Genomic DNA, 25,701 nt, shown 5'->3' with positions numbered 1-25,701 from the left:
AACCCGGTTACCATTGCAGATACGGAAACAAGGTAAGATATAGAAGGAAATTTTTAAAATGCAGCAAGTTTTGTATTTATATTAGTATACTGCCCAATAGTAACGAGAAGTACAAAGCTGCCACTGTTGGATAACACTGAATGAAAGAAAGTGTGGTTTGAAATTATTTGGACCAAAGGGAACGGAAAGACACAATGAAAAATATAGTGCAAGACCCAATTTCGCGTCCTTCGTATCTGCTCTTCCTCCCCCCCCCCAACACCGTGGTTGCTACGCCACTGGCGTAGATATTGCATTTGCATGTTTATTCTTCACTGTGTCTCCTTTCAATTCTTCTCGGTGTAGCTAATTTTAAACCACACATTATTTCATTCGTGTAGCCCAACATGATGTATGGTAACGCATTTTCTTTATTGAGCGGTACACTAGTACAAAAACAAAAGTGTTGCTGGAATTTAAAAGTGTCCTTACATATCTAACCTTGTTTTCATATCTGCAATAGTAACCGAGTTGGCCTATGGGCTCCAGCCTTTTGCGTCATTGTGTATATATAATGGCTTCTTGCTGGGAACAAATAGTGGGTCGAAAACAAGGCGGCCATACTGTGACATAGCAGCTGGAAGAAAACATAATATTCTTCTGTCCAATTTTACCTGCTTAGACGCCTTTGCCTCACTCTGTCTTCATGACGAAAAACCATTGCGGCCCACAGACTCAGACAAAATAAATAAATAAATTAATTAATAAAAATAAAATAAAAAAATATTAATAATAATAATAATAATAAAGAGTGTAAATTGTAACTACAATAATTTTAGCTTGTTCTCATAATTTTAAGCATTATTTTTTACTCAAAATCTTATTTATACAAATGGTTTCTGGGTGTTCCACTGGTGCTACTGGTATATGGCCACGTCGTGCATATATGTTGGGGTGTCTTATGTGACTTACGAGATTCAAACTGGATATCAGTGTGTTCATAATCGTCGCCTGCCAGTTTTGAAAGCGGCTGTATTGGATACATTAAAAAAAAAAAAAATTGAGGTTTAGACATCCAATTCAAGAAACAATTGTTGGCAAATCTTTTCCTATCTTAAAAATAATAAATTCAATATAGCCGCTTCGAAAACTGGCACGCGATGATTGTGAAGACTAATTTGCAGTGTGAACCTCGCAATATGACATAAGACACCCCAACATACATACACAGCGTGGCCACATACCAGTAGTAGCAGTGGAACACCCAGAAACATTCTGTGCATAAATAAGATTTTGAGGAGAAAAAAAATATGAGAGCAAGCTAATATTATGTAGTTATAATTTACACTGTCCACTATAATAAATATGCATATATATATATATATATATATATATATATATATATATATATATATATCAGTTTATATCGGTTAGTAGTTAAATAAAAATATAAATGTACACTATTCTGGTTTTATTTATTTAAATTCTCTTCAGCAGAATCTTCATGCTGCTCGTAATATTTGTTTCTATACATTAAGAACAATCTTCTCAAATATCAGAAATTCACATTTTAACTTGTAAAAACTTGTTCCAGGAAATTATGTCACTGACACGCTAATTCAATAAAAATCAACAACAACAATATTTATGGATGTTGCAAAAAATATGTTCCACAAATCTACGGCGCATGGGGAATAGATCTTTTCACGAAATGTCACTTTTTTGCTACTTTCAAGAAATATCACATTGCTGAATAACAAGAAATACTCATTTGCTTCTGTATAATCTCACTTTTGATTACCACAACTAACTCTAATTTCGACGCTGGGAATTGTCACTCCAAGTTCTGTGGAACTGCAGCTGAATTCTTAACTGATTTTCTTGTTCGTCTCTGTATGGCATGTTGAAGCCAAATCCCAATAATCTACGCGTTCTCATCGTTAGTTACGTTTCTCTCGTGTTGCAGTTTCTGAAAATAAAAATAATAGGCAGTGTTTAATAACATAATAACAGCAGGGAATGATTAGAGATCAATTATTACATCTTAAACTTACAAAAATATTTAAAATGTTTGTGTAGGACCTACAGCAGGTTGTGAAGACAATAATGTGTTACAAAAGTAACATCCTGAAGAAAGTGTAAAGGGCAAGGAAGACAACAGCTAAAGCTGAAGGTAACATACCTCAGACTGTAGCTTAATTACGGTCGTTTTAACATGTTGAAGTTGTCGCACTTTTATTTTTAAAAAGTATAGCATTTTATAAATATTAAACCTAATATTAAAAATAATAATAATTTGAAAACATGTGGCAGCATTTGAGTTGATGAAGAACTAGCGTCTCATTCCGAAGGCTCCGATCTCAAATCTGGGCCTGATCATTCTTTTTCCCTCAGTCACACAAGATGAATGCCGAGATGGTTACTAAGGCTTTGATGACCGCTACCTTGCTCGATTTCTTTGCCACGGAGCAGGCCATACATATTACTTTGCCTTATACAAATGAATAATTTTGATAATGTAGGAATTAATCATGAAATGCTCAAGAAAACTACCAACATGACAGAACAATTCAGTAAAAAGATTAAATATATTTTATACATATTCAGCTCTCTCTTCCACGGACACTTAAATGTAACGTGTCACTTGAGGACAGGAAAATTGCAAATTTTGCTAAAATAAGGATTTCCAAAGCCTTTTAAATGTTATAACAGCGGTTGCAGTATATGCTTTTGGGAAATAAAGTTCACAGGAAGATGGTTCTGAGAAGTATTCATGGCACAATAGTAAGTATTTAAAGCGAAGAAAATAAAAAGGGCACCAGATTTTTTTTTTATACAACATTTTAAACATAGTGTATCCCTCTTCAAATGACAACTTCTATATTTTGTTTTCCACTCTGAAAATGAGATTAAAGAACAGTAGGGAGAGTTTCTTACCTATTATTGTGTTAGTGGTTAACGAGGAAAGCTCTTTCCTTTTGCAACGTGCCAATTAAATTGCTCAGCTATTGCACTTGTCTTTTTCATGATGTTTCTTGTGATGGCTTCTAAGCTGTGGCCTCCCAGTTTTTCATTTCTTAGACCTGTAATGAAATACACATTAAGCACTCAAGTAATAGTAATGGAAATTTAGAGCATACAACTGATGCCCTTAAACAAATTACATTGATTGTAGACGACAGTCTCACCGAGTCAGTTGCAATTGGCGCATCCTCAAAAATTAATATTTGCACTGACGTTTTATTTTTCCAATAAAAGAAAAATTACATACTAATTTTCAAGCAGTTGTACAGGTTTGGCAAAAACCATGGTTTTTATTGAAAAGAAAAAAGTTTTTTTTTTGTTTAAATAATTTACTCTATGTATTTATATTAGATATGGACAGAAATTAATTTGTTTCGTCTTGGTGTTATTATGCAACAACAAGGTTATGCTGAAAGGGAATCCAAACCGCTTCTCGGGTTACATCCAAGAGAAATTGTCCATTTCGACACGAAACCGGGACTAATTGGTCACAAGTGAGATTGTCGACTCACTCACGAAGGACTCCTGATAAAAATACGTTATACTGATCTTTGCATAGGCCTAGTTGTTAATATAATTGTCAAGAGTCATTTCGGAAGGACAAAAAGATAAGTAGTTACAGAAGTAAAAACATTATACAGAATTACATATAAATCAAGAAACTCCCGCCTTAGCCATTGGGAAAATCCTATTATTAGTTTAAATGTATTTGTATGTAAAATTTTAAGTTCAACGTATCATATTAAATGACAAATTTATTATGTAGATAACATTCAACAAAATTAAAACAAAGTCGAATCCAAGCTGATGTTGGAAGCTACGTAGGCAGTTGATACATTTTGCCAATTTCTATCAATATATTTAAGCAACCTTGGCTTCTTTATAAAACAACAGGCATTCAGGCAAGTAGAAATATACAATTTGGTTTCGTTTCGTATGTTTAGCCTTAACATCCTTATGAAATACAAAAGTTATCACGAAGAAGACTTTCGCTTAAAGGGACACCTAATCGCTACTTGGTTTACACTTGAAAGATGGGTTGTGGTTCGACCGAGAATTGAACACGGGACCCCTTGATTAAAAGATGAAAAGTAGATAAACATAATGCAGATGGTGTGATATGTGGAAACGTCACCATGAAGTTCACACGATTTAAAGCATTTTTCGTTCTTTTTTTGGTTTAAACCTATTGGGTTTTTTGAAAAAAAAAAAAAACAGCTGTTTAAACCAGCCAACCCTGCCGTTGTAAATTAGAAATTGATGAAAGCAACGTTTCTATAAAAAATATTATGAAATCTACAGGAAGACGAGCAATAATTTAACAGTTTTAGAATATACACGGTGGTTGTAAAGTCAATACCTATTTTTAATCTAGATTATCCTAGAAACTGGCATCAGCTTAGCTGACCAGTTAACATTTTAGAAGTTGTGGAAAATGCGGGTGCATACGTTGCAATGTAACTTAATAACCAAATGGTGCACTCTAATAATGTATTCGATGAAAATAAAACTGTGATAAGTTGTTTAGTTTTAGAAATATTCATTGTTACAAATAAGAACTGACTTTACACCCACGCTGTATTCAGGGAGTAGTAATGCAGAAAACAAACTATTCGCGAACATGGATGAGAGATACTTTCTAGCATGCATTGTTTAACAAGTCACGTATTTCCAAACTACTTCCAAAGCAAAGCCTACACGAAGTTGTTCTATCAGAATTCATAAATATCAAATTCTGCGGAGAATTGTAGGTACTATAACGTCAGCAACCTATATTAATACACTAGTTTAGCACAGATTGAAAATATTATGTATAACTCAAGAAGCAGGTATTGTACATGGAAATTAAGATGAAATGAAACATTTAGTTTAACGTCCCACGTTTATGCATCCAGGGTGAGACGCTGATGATGAGAAATGAATGAAATAGTGGAATAAAGTAAGTGGGAGGAAACGGGACAGCCCCGAGAAAACACACGCACACGGTTTGTCTACCACAAAGACCGCTTGGCGCTAGCTGGGATCGAACCAAGGACCCCATGCAGCAGAGATGAACTACGTACTTTCTAAACGTTTCAACTAGTTCTAAACGTACTCGCTTCACTGTCAGACCAACAATTGAGCCTCTTTCACTCTAATATACGGAATGTTCAAAAACTCCGGTCCGATACGGTTTAGTGTATATATATTTTTGCATATGTATAATGTAATGCTTTATTAACTGTTATATTGTTTCATATCGTTGTATGCAAATTAGAATAATGAAAAATTGTACCTCTCTTACTTAAATTGACGCTATTTTACTATCGGATGTAGATTTAAATGTATAAATATGTACACATTCCATGTTCTTGTGACGTGTCCAACTCATACGTTCATGTTGAGAACAATTTGTATGAAAACGTGTGAAAATAAATACAATACAATCAGCGTTTGAAAAACCCGGACTTTTTTGAAAAAGCCCAACACACCTGGACCCATATGGGGTTTTTCGGGATTAATTGTTTTTTCTTCGGGTTTGAGGTTTTTTTTAAAAAAATATTCCAATGCCTTTAGGGTAAAAGTGTTAAAATGTGATTTATATTTCAAGATTATGATTGTCACAACTTGCAACAATTTCACTGCTGTTTTGAAAAATGACTGTCATTTTGAAATTTTACGTTGGATCGCCGCCAAAATATATACAGTTAATTTAGAGTGTCTTGTGCTTCTACTCTGAAAATTTCAACTTGAAAAACTGAAAATTGCGGCGTGGATACCCGCTATTTTGAAATTTTAGGTTGGTATGCCACCAAAATCTGAACATGAGAAATTTAGTTTGTCTCGTACTTGTACCCTGAAAATTTAAACTTAAAAGACGGAAAGTGGTACCCTGTTGTACGCGTGGTACAGGCAGACGAACGAACAAATATAGAACGAATCAGCCTAATACCCTCACTGACATTCGCCAAATTTATTAATTGAGAACAAATATATTAATTTAATTTAAACAAATCAATCTGTAACTCATGTTTTATAAAATAAAAGTTTCAAAATGTCTTAAATAAAATTAAATATTTTCTAGCGTAAAATAAATGGTTCTATTGTTGAAGTTCACTTCCGATACTTTGTGCGTTGAATTACGGGAATTTCCCGAGCACTTGTTGCAAGACCGTTCTCCCAGAAAATTAATTTAAAACAATTAACATATATGTAGGGTGTTTTAAAACAACACCGACACCGGTTTGAGAGGTGATACCTGACACCAATGTAAGACAAAAAGTATAGATCAACCTAGGTGAACAAATGCTTCCTTTCGGCGTTATAAGCTGCCGAAAACATGAACAAGAGGTAGTTGGCCAGTACTCCAAATTATATGCCAGTAGCAAGGCTAGCTCTATAAAAATTGTTGCGTGAGTACCGCAGGATTTTGAAACGCGTATTTTTGGAGAGTGCACATCTCAGTTTTTAAGTGAAGTCTCGACACGACTACGGTAGGTACCACAGTTTTGGCGCTATAGACCTTTAAAGTTTATTTTTTCATATTTTCGGCAGCCTACAAGTCCGAAAGGAAGCAATTGTGCACCCAGGTTGGTCTATACTTTTTGTCTTATTTTGCTGTCAGGAATCATCTCAAAAACGTTGTCGATGTTGTTTTGAAACACCCTGTATACTTCAATTTCATAAAGTAAATGTTTCAATATGTCTTAATTGAAACTAAATATCTTACAGCGTAAAATAAACAGTTTTATTAGGGACGCGGTGGCTCAGTGATAGAGCGTTCACCTCCGGTGCTTGGGGTCCCTGGTTCGATTCCAGCTCGCGCCGTGTCGACTTCTTGGTGGATAAACACCGTGCTCGTGAGTTTTCTCGGGTTCTTCCGTTTCTTCTCACTTGGTTCATTCCACCATTTCATTCATTTCTCATAATCACGGTCTCCTTTAGCCTAACAGGCATAACCGTGGGACGTAAAACTGAAAGATTTCATTTCATTTTTTTCAAATAGTTTTATTGTTCAAGTATTCAGTTCCAATGCTTTGTGCGTTTAATTGCTGAAAATTCCCGAGCACTTATTTCGCGACGAAGGTTTATTATTATTTTCCGAAAATGCAAGCTTTCTTTACTGTACATCGAAACTTCCACTAGTACAAAGTTTGAATTCAGGACTTGAAATAGTAAGCGTTACGCACCCTTCGAAACTCCGAGCACTAAGATTCTTAAATTTGACACGAATTTTTACGCTATTGCTGCTGTTGATTCTACAGAAAGCTAGTTGAAAAGTAGCAACAAATAACTAAACTAAACTGTTGTTGGAAAACCAAACTCTACTGAAGAATACCAGTGTTACCATCAAAGATAATAAAAAATAATACTAATAGTTTTATTAATACACTACATATTTACTAGTAGTACCAGCACCTATAGCACTAAACCCATCAGATGTATGAGGGATAATGTCCTTCGGCGTCGCTAAGTAAGCGAGCACACTATTCACGGAAAGTATTTTCTAAAATATAAAATTGCATATTTTACTTGAAATAGGATATAAGCACATTCCATAAATTAATTTGTTCTATAATTATCTCAATCTAAGGTACGGCTTTTTAAAATGCATTCAGTGCATTAAGAACTTTATAAAGGCCTCACTTTGGATGTTGTATACCTTAACGTGAAAGCACCTAATTTGCCCAAGGAAAGTCCAAAATCTGATAAGAATCACTTCCAATGTGATCACGTTAATTGCACCAATAATATACTAACGAAAATCTCAAAAACCCAGGTGGGTCCAACCCGAAAAAACCCGGTGTTTTTTTCCGGGCTGGACCCACTTGGGCAAACCCTGAATACAATACAATACAATACAAGAATAATTGTAATTTTTCGGCAAATCTAATCTGATGGCCCCCTTGAATTTTATATATGCTAGGTGAAATATTTACATTCGCCTGCCGCAAATCACTTAAGAGACAATAACAAAATTAGCGAAAGAATTATAATTTTTCAACAAATATTTCGAGCGGCACGCCAATCGTAAACCTGCACACAGAATTAGGCAATACTCTAGCAAGCTGTTGTACCAAATTTTGACGCATTTCTTGCATCTTCCAGTTTCTTTTTGCAGAACATGCACTAAATGAAAAATCCTTAAGTTTCACGTCCCACGATTATGCCGCTTAGGCTAAAGAAGACGGTGATAATGAGAAATGAGTGAAATGAAGAAAGTGGGGGGAAACGGGAGAACCCCGAGAAAACCCACGAGCACGACGTTTGTTCACCACAAAGTCGACACGGCGCGAGCTGGCATCGAACCAGGGACCCCAAGAACCGGAGGTGAACGCTCTAGCACTAAGCAACCGCGCCTCCCTATGCACTAAATGAGGTCTAAAAGAAAAGGGGAAACAACTTGTGCTAGGTGGCCAGTAAAAAAACAAGAACGCTATTTAACCGAGTCAGGGCAGAAGCACAGCAGGGGGGGCCGAGCGACAGCGTAGGGAGCAGGAACATCAGCGACAGGGGGGTGGGGGGTACGCATAAAAGAGGATGGTCATTCACAATATTTGTAATTATTCTTATCTTCAAAAACACTTAATTTCGATCCTTTAAAAAAAAAAAAAAAAACACCTTTCACAGCTAATACACGTGTGTTACACCCCCTTTCTTTCTCACCTTTACGACTGAAAATAGTGTATGCAGGGCTATTGCCTCTGTTCTGAATTTTTCTTCGTGAATACATCTTTTCCACACTTTGCGCAGTTGATTTTACGCGCATCACCATACCATGACTCTACATAAACTTTATAATCCTTCTCTCTTTACTACACAATTCTTTAAAAAAAAAAAAAATCACATTGCGGCCATCGCAGATGTTCACAACTGACGTATGAACCGGAAATTCCCGTCGCTTACTCTTGCCCTATTTGCATTCAAAATCCATTTCAATAAGCTGTGCAATGACAGAAATAACTTACATTCACACTCTTATTCCTTCACGAAAAATACTTCACATTTTACCTATAAATTTTGCTCTCGATGTAAACGTCTGCTCGAATGAACCCCACAATTATTATAACCCAGTGGTGTATTTAAGGGGGGCTTCCGGGTTTAAACCCATTGAAATTGTACTTACGATATTAAAGTAAATAAATTATCTTTCAGAATTTTTTCATCTCCAGGAACAAAGTTAGCCAAGCGTCTGTCCCCTAAAAAAAATCGTGAATACGTCATTAAAATGGTAATATACGCGCCATTATCCCTTGATCAAAATAGAAGAGTACGTGCCTGCTCCCTTCGGAAGCACCCCCTTGGGCCCCCGCCTTCACCCTCCATGACTCGGTTAGATGGTATTCGTGCTTTTTAGTAGCCCCCTAACACAGATTGATTTCTATCTTTTGTACTGTACTTCTTATCCACACATCAGGACTCAGTATAAATACGCAAATCGTAAAAGAATTGTAACTTTTCGACAATTAATTCTGACGGTCTCCTTGAATTTTATCTATGCCAAGTGAAAAATTTATACTTCGCTTGGCGAAAATCATTGAATACACACAAGAAAGAAAGTGGCGAAAGAATTATATCTCAGTAAGTATTTCGAGCAGTGTTTCTTCCAGACCTGTTTTTGGGAGGGCAGTGCCCCCCGGAGCATCCTAAACAATACGTTTACAATAATAACTAGAATAGTATTAGCAATGCCCGCGGAACATTACTTCTGAAAGAAACAGAGATTTCGAGTGGCACGCCAGAAGTAAATCTACACGCAGAATTATTATAACTTGTCATTAAAATGGTAATATACGCCTGGTAACTCTTTACTTTGGGCAAGGTAGTAATATTATAAAATACAAATCGCCGAGCGAGCGTTAGCGATTGAAGGCGGATTAGAGCCCCGTAGGGCACGTTATCTTCTGTCTTTCCTTCTTGAGAACTGTAACTAACTGCAGGAACAGGTTCAGATGAATGGTTTATTGCCACTGCCTTGCCTAAAGTAAAGACTTGCCCACATCTTTTCCCTTTGGAAAGCATCTACTCGCTCCTGTTGTCCTCCACCTTCGCCCTGTTCTGATTCAGATAGTATTGTTGCGGGAAGTTTCTAGAACACAGGTCCCCATATAGGTTAACAGATTTCTTTCTCTGTACCAAAGTAAAGTATTTAATTCACATAGTATTGCCGAGCGAGCGTTAGCAAGTGAAAGCGGGTTAGAGCCCCGCAGGGCATGTTGATTTCTGTCTATATTACATATAAATGGGAAGGGAGACCTGTGTTCTAGAGCCCTGCCTATTGGTGCTTTTTAGTGGCCACGTAGGCTGATTTGTATTTTTTGCACTGTAGTTTTTACGTGATACATCCGGCCCCGTATATATATACGCAAATCATAAAATAATAACTGTAATTTTTCGACAATTACTTCTGACGCTCCCTTAGAATCTCATCTATGCCATGTGACGTATTTCAAATCGCCTATCGAAAATCACTTAGGAGACAATAAAAAGAAAGTTATTAAAATAAATCATTTTTCAGCAATTATTTCGAATGGTGAGCCAAAAGAAACCTGCACGGTATTTTATGTATAATCATAAACAATGGAAATCTTGCCTCCCACATGAATTTATTACAGACAATAAAGCTAAATTTTACAGACAATAAAGCTAAATTATTTTATGTAATCGTTCTACTTACCGACTTTTGTTGTAAGCTTCATTTCATTTCATTTCGGCCTCCAATTGGACACCTTCTTCATAGGCACGACCGTTCAGATCCAGATGCCTTCTTCCTATTTATATAATAAATATAACTGTAAAATGGTAACATTCGAATTAGTGTTTCACATGAATCTTTGATCTTTAGAATTGCCGGGATTCTGTCACAACTTTACAGGAACAGATCAACATTCAAATTCAACATATCGCGCAAGGAATTCTGGTACTTTTGAGAAACAAATGACGGTTGATGTAGCGATGCTATTTTGCGATCTGAAATAAATGCCTGTGCGATGTCACCAAGATATTATAAATTTCAAATTTTTAACAAATATATTTATTTGATGCTGCTATAATTAGTATAATGATTGGTAATAATGCTACTACGATACTCTTGTGAGAGAATTGATTCAACATTCGATAAAATATTCTGGAAATAATTCTAAAATATTGCATGAAAATATTTCATTTAAGTTACAGGACAAGGTAACAAAAACATTTCCATACAAAATTAATAGGCGTTTTAAAAATATTTCTGAAAAATATTTCTCATATTACGAACGAATTTATTTTTAAAATATTCGAAATATTTTAAAAATTATATTTCATATGTTTTCTTGTAAGAATAGAAAAGATTGCATATGACACGTTGGAAAACATTTTATTCTGTTCACAGGCCTATTCTGTTTTCTTTATCATGTAGGCCCTATGTAAAACATTTTTAGTGTTACTTCGAAAACATTTTCTCTTTCAACTAGAGGTAAAAAGTGCGGGGGGATGCCGCCCCCACCTGGCAAAAATATGTACGGCGTCTCCCCAGTTCCTAAAAAAAAAATACAATGGTCAAAGATAGTCAGGGGCAATGGCGTGACGTCATCCGCTACCTACCGTCCCCCCACCTTTTCAAATCCACTTTTACCCCTGCTCTCAACATTGAAAACATATTACATTACATTCAACACAATATTTCTATTACAATTTGTGAAAATTTTCCTTACATTATTTTCTACTAACGTTCTAAAAATGCGCATCCTGTCAGTGGCGTATTTACGATTTTGTTTCGTGGAGGGAATTTTTGCTAACTTTATTCCTGGACATGTGAAAATTGTGCAGGATATTTTATTTACTTTAATATAGTAAAACAAATTTTGGTGGGACTTAAGCCCGGAAAGCTTATTTAACGCCACTGCTTCCTGTACTTCATTAAATGTTCTCCAAACACATTTTAAAAAATATTTCCGGCAAATATTTGGGATACTTCTCAGTTCTAACAAGGAATATGTTTTCTCTAATAACGGAAGAGTATATTCTGAAAACAATGTAAAAATGTTTCTATAATAGACCTATATCAGAAAATGTTGTTCACTAAAGACACAAAATATTTTCCAAAACAGAATGGAAAACATTTTTCTATTCATTTTTAATGTTTTCTTTTATCTGCTTTAAAGTTTTATATTCAAAATTTGATAAAATATTCTGGAAATAATACTAAAATATCATACGAAAATATTTAATTTAAGTTATAGAAGAAGATGACCAAAATACTTTTGTAAAAATTAAGTAAACCTTTTAAAATCATTTCTGAAAAATATTTCTTATATTACGAAATATTTTTTTAAATATTCTAAATGTTTTTATAATATATATTTAATACGTTTTCTCGTAAAAATAGAAAATATTGCAAATAACGTATTAGAAAACATTTTTTAAATATGTGGAGTATATTTCGTTTCATTGTTTTCCGTATGACATATGGAAAACATTTTTAGTATCATTTCAAAAATATTTCCCTTCTCAACAGTGAAAATATATTAAATTAGATCCAAAACAATATTTCTAATATATTTTGTGAATATTTTCCTGGATTTACTTTCCGGCAAGCATTCTCAAAATGTACTCCAGGTAATTTCTGAAATGTTTTACAAACATTTTTGGGAAAATATTTTCGGGAAATATTTGGAATACATTGGGGAAACCAGCATGGAAATGTACAGAAAAGGAAAATCTTTTGGAAACCAAGGAAAATATTTTCTTTTGATTGAGGAAATATTCCTTGCTGTGTGGGGTATAACGCATTTCGAGCAAATTGTTAGAAGATTTCTACATACCTCAAGCTACTTTATAACATAATTTAAGTTGACATTGAGACATTTCTCGTAACAGGAGACAAATTTTTGCAGACTCATAAAAGTTTTCTGCCTGAAAGAAAATACTTTCGACACAATTTTTGCAGGCGACTACTTTTTACCACACACACGTGGAAAACAAATGACTGTTCAATTGACAACGCACCTGGAATCACGTAGATAGTGACGCTAATTGTGCCTTTAGTCGTTATTTTATAACTCTATTATTGTATCATACTATGTTTGGCTAATAAATATATTAATTGAAAAAATGTTAAAAATAGGTGTCAGTTTATCAGGTAACTGATTCGACTTGAGAATGTTTTAATGTGGGGATATTTTATAGATGTGGACATTCTATTATTTATTTTATTTTTGTTACTTAAGGGACTAATTTTCGTTCCAAGTCAATCAAACTGTTACGAAGATATGTTACAAGTACTTTTTCTACAATTTATTCATTTTTTTTTTGGGGGGGGGATATTCAGATAGAGCAGATAGGCGATGTACTAAGAAAAAAATCCCGTCATGTGCATGTGGATTTCAGTCGCTCATTAATGCTTGTATACCATTTATGATAAACGTATATTAAACTAAATATTTAGCTTAACATCTTGTGAGTATACCCTATCAGTTATAAGGAGAAGGACGATAACTTATATTTGCAAATGAATGATGAGAGAATAATCCAGGAATATAGAAAGGAAAACATAGGAACATAACATGGGAATAATTTAAATTGAACTGGGATTGAACTGAAGACTACTTTTACTAGAGATGAGCACTCTATCAGCAATTCTTCATGCCATTCATTTATGATAGACGATATGCGTACAAAACCTCGTGGGCCATAACTTTGCCGGCTAAAACCTCGCGGAATAAAATCTCCCCATAGCGAGCTTTTCAGTGTAGAATGCTCAAAATATCACTGTATTTATTTATTTGTTTCGACTTCTTTCACATGTCGAAGTTAAAGCTATCAGAAGCCTTATCTACCACCTAAACATGATACAAAATTCTATGTAATATTTTACAATTAATATATATATATATATATATATATATATATATATATATATATATATATATATATATATATATATATACTAAAATTAACATATATAATGAAACATCCATTAACAGACCACCTCTCAGTAACAAACACCTCCATAATACAAACATATTTTTCTGTCCCGGTAAAAATATAATAAATAATATATTTTTTGCGGGACAGATCCCTCTATTTCAAGGATCTCATATACAGACATGGACAGTTTCTTTACCCACCCCCAACATTTTAGTAACCTCTTCTTAACGGGCAGGAACTATTCTAAATTCAAATGTACTTAGTACAGAAAGCCTTCTACAATTTGAAACTTAGACAAGAAAATTAATTTCAAGTGGCTTAGCCGTTTTCCCGTGGTGATGGAATAGATAACGTCGATTTGAATGTGAAAACTATATATATATACAGTGGCGGATCCAGGATATGATCAAGGGAGGGGCTAAACCATATTTTGCCGTTTTATCCAGTGTAAAACAGGATTGAAGCCCATTTTATCCAGTGTAAAACTGAGCGTCAAGGGGGGCTATAGCCCCGCTTGGATCCGCCGATGTATATATATAAATTGCCTCTTTTCCTCTTGAAAGTAGAATTCTAGAAAACGATGGGGTATTTCACTCATTTTAAATTCTAGAAAATGATGGGGTACTTTTCACTTATTTTAAACGAAGAGCTTATGTACAGTATTTTATCTTCTTACAAGGAATGGACATAAACCTATCATCTGAACATCCGAATCAAACCTAGTCCATTCGATAAACATAACAAAGATATGTTCATACACAAAAAGTTAGGTGCCATGGACAACGGAGTAAGTCCCTGGGTCCCATTAACTCTGTTAATATAAAGAAAATTGTAGACTCGCAGTGAAACAGCTATTACATCAACATTGTTCATTGTAAAGTCATGTTTTATAGTTCATTCTCTTCAGTATGAAACAAGCTTTCCAGAGATGCTATATATTGGGGCCCATAACGTACTTGAACAGGGAAAATTGGGAGAATGTGGGGAAAATTCCTTCAGAAATCCCTCCCATCAACTTTGGACTCCTCTGGAGTGGCCCCTGGTATAAGTACATAATCAAATGTATCTCGAAAAATCTATAAGAGATAAGAAATGATTATACAAAGTTTTGTATTGATAGACAGAATAGATATGAGGAAAAGCTTGTATACCAATACATGCTTTTCCCTCATACCTATTCTGCCCATTTCAGCCACGAGATTTTGTCAGTATATAATGATAGATCACAACAAATATACGGATATTCTCCATATGTGTACGAATAATACAGAAATTAAATGCATAGACTGACAGTATTCCTACATGGAGTAATTTAATTTAATAATTCTGGTCTGTGACTGATGGTTTATTGCATTGGTTTATTGGTTTATTGCATTGCTTGGTTTATTCAAGCCAAGTATAGCTATAGTTGATACAGCAAATGATTATTGAACTTTAACATTACCTTGCGATGTAAAGTAACAGCTACAAATGATACTTCATCGATAAACATGTTAAAATAAGATAGTATTTACTTTGTATAACATTGTTCTCTTAAATGTTACAGTGTGACTGTTTTTAATGAAAAAAATCATTATTATTATTAACTCCATATACATTGATTAAAAAAAAATACCTGATCTCTCACGATAGTTTTTAACTTTTTTGTAGTAAATTATTCCAAACAACTGACCTTCCACTAGAATCCTGTTTGCTACTCAATATCAGTCAATGTGATGTCACGGAACAGAGTAACCAGTTCGTTGTCACTGTCTACAACCCATTAGGAAAGCCAGTATCCTACTATGTTCGAATCCCAGTCACTGGTTCCGCTTATCAAGTAACAGCACCAGATGGTAAGTATGTGTGAAATAACAATTAAGTAAATGTAGAAAATTCTTCGAAAACTAAGTTTATTAAAAAGTATTTATTTATTTATTTTTAAAAGTGTATATTTAATTCTTTTCCGTAACTACAATAAGTTGACCATGTTCCAACGAATATTTAGTAAAACATTTTTACTGAAGTACTATTAGATTGATTTTATTAGTTGTGTGCAGAGATGTATATTTGTTTAGTTATTTCTGTATTTTTATTATGTGTATCCTGCAACTGTGAGAAAGTATGGATCGGTGAGTTCTACTGTTGGTTAGTTGGTGACTTAAGAACAGTGAGCCAGAGCCAGTGACGTAATAATAACTATGCTTCTTCTCCTTCAGAAATAAATTTGTGGTCCCCTAAAAACATAATGAAAATTTACAGTCCTGGCCCCATGATAGCCCCGTGAAAAGAATCATAGTTCACAGAATTCCATTTCTGGTTAGTGATTTTGAATCAGTATTAATTTAAATTAGCTTGGACATTTCTTATCCGGGACGATTAAATTTGGTCACCGTTTGTAAAATGGTGGATGTATTTTAATAATAACTTAATATTTTGTGAATCATGAGAGCCACATTCAACATTCTGGTGCCAAAACTTAGGGTCTCAAGATTAAGGAGTCTTAAAATATAGAAAATAATCTATCAGAGCAACTCTGTCATTTTACAACATGGCAGCTATTATGTAGGAAACTGTAATACACAACGTATTTATAGAGGTTATAATAAAGGAAAAATAGACGTGTATTATAATAAACGAAATGACTGTAGATTTTGATTCTTTTAATGTATACGACAAACAATGTTTGAGATTACAATGAATAGAAGTAGTTAATACAAGTAGATAGATATCCAAAACTAGAAGCCAACAACATGTCCCAGTCTACCAGAGAGCTTCGAAATGGCTGAGGACACTCATTTTGAAGTACATGATACTGCAGTTTGTAAAGACAAGGAAACTGAACTTATTATTTCTCTTATTCATTATTGGGTGTGGCCTGAACGATCAAAACAAGCCAGCTCCTCAATGGGCTTGAATTCATGCTTTGATTCCCCAGAATACTATTCAGTGAAGAAGGTTGGCTTTTTATCAGTAATACCATTCTTGTCACAAACTATGCAACGGTATCTAAAAGATTTCAAAAATGTGTGTACTCAGCTTGAAAGCTAACCAATCCTGCAAATATTCTGTGACGAAGGTGTTTTTCGTATTGTCACTGAGTTTTGTACCAGCAATCCAGAGGAGTTTGCTGATATTTATCTAATGATAGCGTTTTCCACATGACAAAGGTTGTGGAGTGCAGGAAGTTATGTAAGTGGATGTAGCATAGTAGAGGATACACTTTTACAACCGAAATCTTTGATAGGAAACTTGTGCAGTCCATATTGAGCGAAAACTATTGTGTTACCGTTACAAGGTATGCTCAACATCTTTGAGAATATAGAAAAACATTGCGTTGGATGGCCTTCTGAAATAAGAATGACAAATTAGAATTCTCAGATATTATTCAAGAAGAGTGCAAGGAACGGGAAGAACTCAATTCAAAAGACAGAATGCAGAGCCAGGCTATATTCAATGCACTTTATTCAACATCATAACTCTGAGATTCAAGTTTCTAGAGTTTATCAAAGAGTGATCTCAGAGCTTTGCAAGTATTGGGGGAATGTTGTACTTGTATTAATCGGACTAGTGAAAAACTTAGTATGTGATGATCGGAAAGGTGACTGGGAGTTGCATGTGAAGACTGAGGACTCACCTTTGTGTTTCGTGCTTCGTGAATTCAATTGTACATAAACTATAAGATATGGAACTTGGCATTTGGAAAGAGTAAAATACTAGAGGTAAAATAGCTTTGCAACAAATTCATGCAAGGACAATTCGTGGTCAAAGACAGAGAAGGATGGTTAAATGCTGTAGCTCGCGATATGAAATTAGAACAGACTATTCAGAGATCACAGAAAAGCTTCAAGGGAATTGTAAGTCAAATACGAAATTGTGATTATGTTGTTCAATGGCAACTAGTTTACCACGAAATGCTTTCTTATTGCAATTTTTTTCAGAGGTGATTAATTATAAACTAATGAACCACTCTGAAACGGTTCCTCACCACGAACTTTGAGAAAGATAAGGGCATGTTTTAATAGAAATGTTGATAGTTTTTTTTCATTTTATACAACTAAAAAATCCCTTTAAAATTACTGATTATATTCAACTGTATAACTTTGTCACAAAACAAGATACGGTTAATGATGTACAGAGGTTGATTTAGTTATATTGATCCGAATTCGAATATGCCATTTACCTAGGAAATGACGTCTCTCCACCACCGGTTGTGTTCGATCTGCAGGATACCTCTACTGACTCTTGCCAGGTACCGAAGTTTCCATGCAGGAGACTGCGTTGCAGGTTTTACCATGAGTATTGCATCACACTCTTCTGTACAGTCTTTCCAAATTCGATTACTATACGGGCTCGACGATGGGACAGGCACCGCTGAGGAATCTAAAAGTACAATAGTCCATTGAGCTGGCATCTGGATTCTTGTCAGGGGGTATCAGAGAAGAGGATTGTCGAAATTAAAGTTTTTTTTTTTTTTTTTTTGTTCCATACGGCGATAAAATTCGCCTGGGTTCCTCGTCTTTGTGCAGTTCAACGAGTTCATATCTTGTCTGTACAATGCTGGGATTTCATGCTAATACATTTCAGTCAGGACATTAGTCTGGTAGTACACAGCATTCATTTTGACGTTTCGCTCCGCTTTTCGGAGATGCAGTTTGCTCCTGTACGAGAAATCACCACAATCATGAACTCTTTTAGGAACAGGTCCTAGCTGCTTGCGTCGGTGCGATGGGTCCAAAACTCCGTGTCGCATTTTCCAGTGTAATACGATTCACAGTGGTATGATCTACATCTACACGAAAATTACGCACTTGACACACTTCTACGATGCGCGACGCTGTGAACTTGGTGTTGCTCACAATGAACTCCTAACAGAATCTAATCAGTTTCGGCGGCATCAGACTACACTTGAATGCACTGCTCTACTGCATGCTTAACGAGGTGGCAATTTTACGACGATGGGTTGCGCATGCGCGGCAAAGTTGCACATTAACTTCGGCTCAATACAAGTGAATCAACTTCTGTAAAGGCTCATCTATTCGTGAGGCCTGGACTATAAGGAACTAAATAAGTTACAATTAGTTGTGGCATATTGTAACAGACACATGCTAATGAACTAAGTTGCAAGGTATATGTGTGAGAGTTATTCAATTATTTAGCAGATAAGTTATTAATATTTTAAAATTAAATCTATTATAGTTTACTGCGTCTGCATTTATATTTTAGTTTTGTGCAACAGATATAACTTCTACTTTTACATTTTGGTATCTCATGATTTCACAACTGGTATACGTGGCAACTCTGGAAGAAAAGAAAGCAACATGCGGAGCGACATCCGATATACAATGGTGATTTTGATCGATTTTTAGACAGTGAACATTCTTAACAACTGTACTACTCTCAGCGCAAAATTAAAATATCAAATTGCTGGATTCGATTTTCTGATGATAATTCCTTTGTTCTATCCATAACGAGCACTTAGGACCATACAAAACCTTTATAATACATAATCTGACCTTTCTCATTCAGAAAGGGTTGCAGGTACCAAGCCACGACGTGCCCGCCTGCATTGCATCAGATCTTGCAAACCCCAACATTAGGACCTATAACACTAACCTAAGCCCTTAATGGGTGCGAAGCCAATGAGTTTAATGATCAAGCTGGTTTTATTATTTCGTGTTTAAGCGTTGGTAAGTATTTCTATCAGAGTGTATCGTCTTTGTTTAAAGGTACACATCAAAATGTCCACAGCAATGATATAAAGCTTCCTGAATAAAGTCAGCTTCTCTGGTATATGTGTATATTGCATGTCTGGCACTGTCAGTAAAAACACGATACTTTATTTTGTACAAATTAGTCGTTGACCAAGTTTCCGCGAGAATAGGTTCTACATCGTAAGATAGGGTATAGGGCTCTCCAATATACAAGTATGTCCTTGTAGCACCTCAATTTTAATATCTTATTTCATTCTTAGCATATAATTGTATACCCAGACGAAACTATTTAATGGTTGGTTAAGAACAGATTGATAAATTTTCTACTTCGTTCAACTGTATTTGTATTTGTGTAATTGATTCAACTGTAATAGGTCTATTCATCTCTTGTTAATAGGATCAGTTTTGGTAAGCGAATTAGTTCCAATTCCTGACTTCGTGCAGGATATTCCCGGAAGAACCAGCACAGCAACTAATGAGTTGGTGTTTCGAGCAGAGGAACTGCCACCTCTAGGTTACCGCTCGTATTACATTAGCCAAACAACTGAAACCAAGACTAAAATTGAACCTCAAAAAATTACAAAGGATACAAGTTTCGGAAATGATGTGAGTATAACAAAAATTATTATTTAATGAGTATTTTTATAAAGATTACTTTAGTACCATATTATGTCCATCTTTTGCTTACAAAATCTCCGTGAATTAATAAGTTTTTAAAAAGACCAGTAGTGGTATTATCTTTAGCACAGCATACACGCAGCAAATAGGATACATTTTATTTATTCAGTGTCCAAAGTGCAAACCATTGTTTTTGGTCTGCTGCGCGTTTGGTACGATCTTGATATATTGCACCTCATGTTTCATAATTTGGACTTATTTTGCTTATCTGATTTTATCACTACTTAGAAATCGAATTTTAAAAATGAAATTGGATAGTTAAATATTTGTCACATATGTTTTAAATAAAAGTTTATTAATTTCATGTGCCCGTTCCGAATGTTAATAAAACATTACCATATTCTAACTAAGACTTCTGGTCTGAATAGAAGACTACAGATCTGTTGTTGAAGTTGAAAATCGCACCACTTAATAAACTATTCATAATTTAAGTATCATAGTATTTGGTATTTTCATCAAAATAACTTTGCTCGCCTTTAGAAGAGTGAAAAAGTGGTGTCTTATGTCTAAAATTTATACTCTAACATCATTTTAAGAGAAAAATACAGGGTGATGCAAAAAGTCGTTTCTTTTCATATTTAATCTGTCTGTTCATGTGTCTGTCCGGAAAACACAAAATTTTAACAACTCCTTGAAGGACCACAACATATGTGTGCCAGTATGTAGAGGGTGAAAAAATAATCGAGTTCGTTGATGGAGGTGATCCATCCAGTTGATTCCAAGATATGAACAATCCAAATTCGGTTTGCAATGTATTCCTATCAGAATAATTATGGATATCATCCTTGCTTGAAAAACCAATCGCAGTGTTGTTTAAATTAGCGGGTTGGTATAATGTTCAGGATGCACAATTTTAAACTGTCAGTGGAATTCAACGCTAAAATGAAGGTAATGATTTTCTATTCGAGAAATCTAAACTTAAAATATTTTCTATATTCAAATATTCGTTCAAATATTTTCAAACCTTTATTTAATTTGAGGTTAAATGCTATATTTGAGACTAGGCTTATAAAATTTACCGGCTAAGAAGTTTGATTTACAAAAAATCAAGCTAATCTCCTTCACGTTGTACACGCTGTATCACTCTTATTTGTTTAAATAACAATTCAATTTTGATAATAGTAATAAATACTACTAATAATAGTTCATTACTTTCTTTTGTTTCAGGCAATTACAGTGACACTACATAATGAAACAAATTTACTGGAGTCAATAACTCGATATGGTGAAGAGGTTATTGTAAGACAGAATTTCTTGTATTATGTCGCAAGTAAAGGTGATCCTACATCCAATGCATATATTTTCACACCAACGTCAGATACTCCAACGGAAATAACTTCTGCTGCTTCTGGAAATATCTTTGATGGTATGATTTATGTTATTAAATTATTCATTCTTTTGGTATTTCATAGTCAAATTCCGTTCACGATAGAATGAAGAGTTCCATACCTTTAGTCCTGAAACGAAATAATAATAATAATAATAATAATAATAATAATAATAATAATAATAATAATAATAATAATAATAATAATAATAATTATTATTATTATTATTATTATTATTATTATTATTATTATTATTATTATTATTATTATTATATTATTTGAAAAAGAATAAACGAAACGTCATTGCGAATGACCAAAATAAAATTGATTCAGTTATGCATCATTCATTTGGATTGCATAAGTCGTATGTATAATATGTCCAATTCTCGACATGCACTGAAAAAAAAAATCTCCAAGAATAGATTGGTGATACATTTGACCAGAGCCGTAGCTAGGGGAGTGAGCGAAGCAGTTGCCCTGGGCGCTGATAGCAAGAGGGCGGCAAACAAGCAACAAGAAAGAAAAAGTGTTTTAAATGACTAAAAGACGCGTGGCTCCGAAAAGGTATTGGCGGCCTATTAAACCAATATTGTTGATGGTTTGCAAAGGGTTAGATTTGCTAAAAAAAAAAAAATTCTTGCTCGCTCCGCTCGCACGTCACAACACGTTTTCACTTATTACTTAAAGGAAATTATTATATACGATTTGTTAATTATGATGTAATATACAAGGTGCCAAGTGATTACTTATACCGTACGCAAGAGCTTTTTCAAAATCAGAAACGGTCGAAGTATGAAATATGTCTTCGATGTTTTGATGGTGATGAATTTGCTTAGTTAATCCCGCTTTCCTACCCAATCGGATTAATCACGACGGTGACAATGAAGGTATGAAAATAAGACGAGTGAATAGACACAGGTAATCTGCTGTTTGCGCGAAAATATTAAAAATGAAGATAAATAAGGGGGAAAATAACATTTTCGAACTTGAAGCAGTTGTAGAATAGGGTTTAAGGGGTCAGAACTTAACCCAACGAATTTCGTCTTTCCCGAAGACTGATCACTACAACTGACTTTTTTTTTATTCCATTGACATATGAAATCCTTTCAATTTGATTGAATTTATTGGGATCATTTCTCCATTAACTTCTTGCATCGCCAGGTTTTTTTTTCATACGTATCTAATTGTGTGATATTATTATCTATCTACATACATACAAAACATATACATACACATAATTATATATACATGTGTGTGTGTGTGTGTGTGTTAGTAATTATAATATGTTAATTAATAATAAGTAACCTTAAATTCAGAAGTTTCATTCTTAAGAAACTAAGTAATTACTATAATTTCAAACCTAGGCCTATGCAGTAGGTAAATTATATTTTGGATTTTAAATGCAAACATTAAACATTTCTTCACCTCCATCGTTCAATATTGAAAAAATCGAGAAGAAGGCTCCTTTTGAATTTCCGTTACATTTCACAAAATATTTTTTACCGTAAAAGAATTGAAATTAAAATGCTATTTGTGTGGTCACATACAGAATAAAATTACAAAAGTTTACAATTATTACTGGAAATTAAGGCTGTCAATCATTTCGAACATTTCAAAAGAACATAGTTTCTAATGTACTAAAATTTCATTTCTTATCGAAAGCATGAAACGTAAGTAGCTGTAAATTTCCACAACTGTTCTCCAAGTGGAACGAAAGATAGCTTTGTCAAGTTTAACAGAAATTCTAAAATGAGTCTCTTGAAAACAGCTCTTATTTGTAAAAATAAATAAATAAAAACTCCTTTGGCTGTTGCAATGGTCTGTCCAAGCAACTTGATAAAAATTCAGTGTAGCATAACAACAAAAGCTGCTTCTCTTATACGTTAAAAAAAAGAAAAAAGAAAAAGAAAAGAAAAGAAACTTAGTAAGGTGAGTGTAGGGGAGAGCCGAATTCTACTTCCGCCGGGCGCCGAAATCCTAGCTACGGTTCTGCATTTGATTATCTTACATTCCAAAATGTCTAAGTTGAAACCTAATCGTTCATTTTGCCAGAATTCGTTAAATATAGCTAAAAATCTTAAAACTTACTAAAGTAGTTAAGCTATCTTGTTATGTAGTAATCTATGACAATAAACGTTGGTAAAATGGTCAGTTCTCTTAACGAAATCCCTCTAAGTGTTATTAACAGCATATGCATATTATTGAAAGAATATCGTGATGCTGTTTCTATTTCCGCGCTCGTTCATTCAATCATCTAGCTCTTTAACACCACCGTGGTGTTATTTTTACACCACTCAACCCGGCTCTGTTCAAACCGGTAACACCTTGTCTGTGTTAACCATAACATCGGGCCCTTAGAGTTGAAATAATATGCCAAAGGGGTAGTGATGCTGAGACCGAGATGTACTATATTAAAAGCGTCACTTTTTGCTGTGTATGATCATGAAACTATTATTATCTAACATATTAAATAAATAATAATTTACTTTCTTTTAATTAAAATAAACTTTCACTTCTATCTCACAGACGAAACAATATAGCGATCTCTCTTCTTTATAGCAAGTTCACGACAAGGGAGCATAACTGCCTAAAAGGAAGTACGACTTCAGTCAGTCGCATGAGCCCCGCAGTTGGGATTGTAACAAACAATATTCATGACGTTTAGTCCCTTCTCCCCTACTGTTAAACAAAACTGTGAAATGATTTAATACGATTCAATGATGGATTTCCACATTAGTAGTAGATTGTTCAACTGTTCGAATCAGAATTTTACTAAGACTATACTAAACTCATTAAACATCCAGAAGTTGTTGTATCTTCTCATGGACTATACTATGCCCACCCGCTAAATATTACTACAAGAGTATTGCTAGTTTTAATGTAGAATATACAGGATCGCAGGTTTCTTTTTCTTCAGCAGCAAATTCAAATGTGCATCCACAAAGACATCTTTAAATGCAGAATATGTGTTGACTAGGATAAGGTACTTGTAAATGAAAGATTATATACTTATCTATTAAGTACAATTGCATTATTACTTATTCCGTGCAACAAATGCTTTTTTAAAACATAATCAATGTTTTGCAGGTGTTCTGGTAAAGGAAGCAGTTTTAAAATACACCTCTTGGATACACCAAGTCATACGAGTTTATGAAGGTGAAGACCATGTTGAACTAGATTGGGTTATTGGACCAATTCCTAATGAGTATGTTTTATTTACTTATTTATTATGTTTCCCAACTATTAAACAAATTTCTAGAGTCTGAAAAGTGGATTTACAATCTTGAAGCTGCAACTATTCACAAAGTTCTAGCTACTAATAGCGAAAAAAAAAAACATTAATGGGGTAGTAAAGATGATTTATGCAGCTGAAGTATTTTGAATGTATAGTTTTGTCTTGTAAAAGACAAAAGATAATTTTACGTTCTAGTAAGAGTGTTTTGTTAGCCCATGTGTTTATTTTAAGTAATGTTGGAATAATAATCTTCGGAACTAATTTCTTAAGGGTCAATTAGCTGTTGTCGTGTATTTTACATTTGTGAATTTGAGCTTCAAAAATAAATCTTATTGTGTTTCTCTCAAAGTTTATAATAATGTTTTACGTGATACAAATATTATGATCGCCGTTATGCTTACATTCTCAAGATGTAGGGTAACTTCATGTAAGGTCTTTTGAACATTCATTAGTTTCTAATAAGTTAGAAATATACCAGTTCATACTTATGATAGGGTATATTGACAAGAGTCCGAGTCTGTACAACTTATATGTTACCAAAGTTTCTCATCAGTTGTTTACTGGCATTTGGAGATACAGTATTTGGCTGTATTTCGTAGTGAATGTCTTTAAAATACGAAATACTGATGGTTGTCAAAATAATGGAAACACCTGTAGTTTGCAACACTAAGACGTATGAGGTGGTAACACTGAGGATGTGTGTCCAGCTCCTGAGACCTATTTCTAAAAAAACACTAGTTTTATAGTCATCATCATGAAGACAGTTATCGTGATTGGGAATTTTAGTAGCGACCCCTTTCTTTTAGTTGTCGCTAACTTGAACTTCAATTTAATAATTTAAAAAATAAATTATAATAAATTTTTATTCTTACTG

The 25,701-nt window shown here is 34.2% G+C and overlaps 1 protein-coding gene and 1 long non-coding RNA gene across 2 annotated transcripts in view; one reads left to right on the top strand and one right to left on the bottom strand.

Moving 5' to 3' along the window:
* Positions 1 to 25,701, top strand: part of LOC145693901 (lysosomal alpha-mannosidase-like) — an 87,853-nt gene that overhangs the window by 36,870 nt on the left and 25,282 nt on the right. Inside the window, exons 10-13 of the mRNA XM_081770070.1 lie at positions 15,544 to 15,728; positions 19,984 to 20,192; positions 21,432 to 21,630; positions 24,680 to 24,797. Coding sequence (XP_081626196.1) covers positions 15,544 to 15,728; positions 19,984 to 20,192; positions 21,432 to 21,630; positions 24,680 to 24,797 — 711 coding nt within the window. The remainder of the gene's footprint in view (positions 1 to 15,543; positions 15,729 to 19,983; positions 20,193 to 21,431; positions 21,631 to 24,679; positions 24,798 to 25,701) is intronic.
* On the bottom strand, positions 1,450 to 11,233 carry LOC145693911 (uncharacterized). Its single transcript, XR_014132850.1, has 3 exons — positions 10,661 to 11,233; positions 2,917 to 3,062; positions 1,450 to 1,948 (listed from the first exon to the last, which is right to left on the bottom strand). It is a non-coding gene; the product is annotated as an uncharacterized LOC145693911 (long non-coding RNA).

Source organism: Thermobia domestica, chromosome 1 (genome assembly GCF_964235325.1).
Source record: "Thermobia domestica chromosome 1, izTheDome1.hap1.1, whole genome shotgun sequence".
Taxonomy (NCBI): Eukaryota; Metazoa; Arthropoda; class Insecta; order Zygentoma; family Lepismatidae; genus Thermobia; species Thermobia domestica.
Note: the sequence above shows the minus strand (reverse complement) of the source record. Positions and strands in the feature narration are given on the sequence as shown.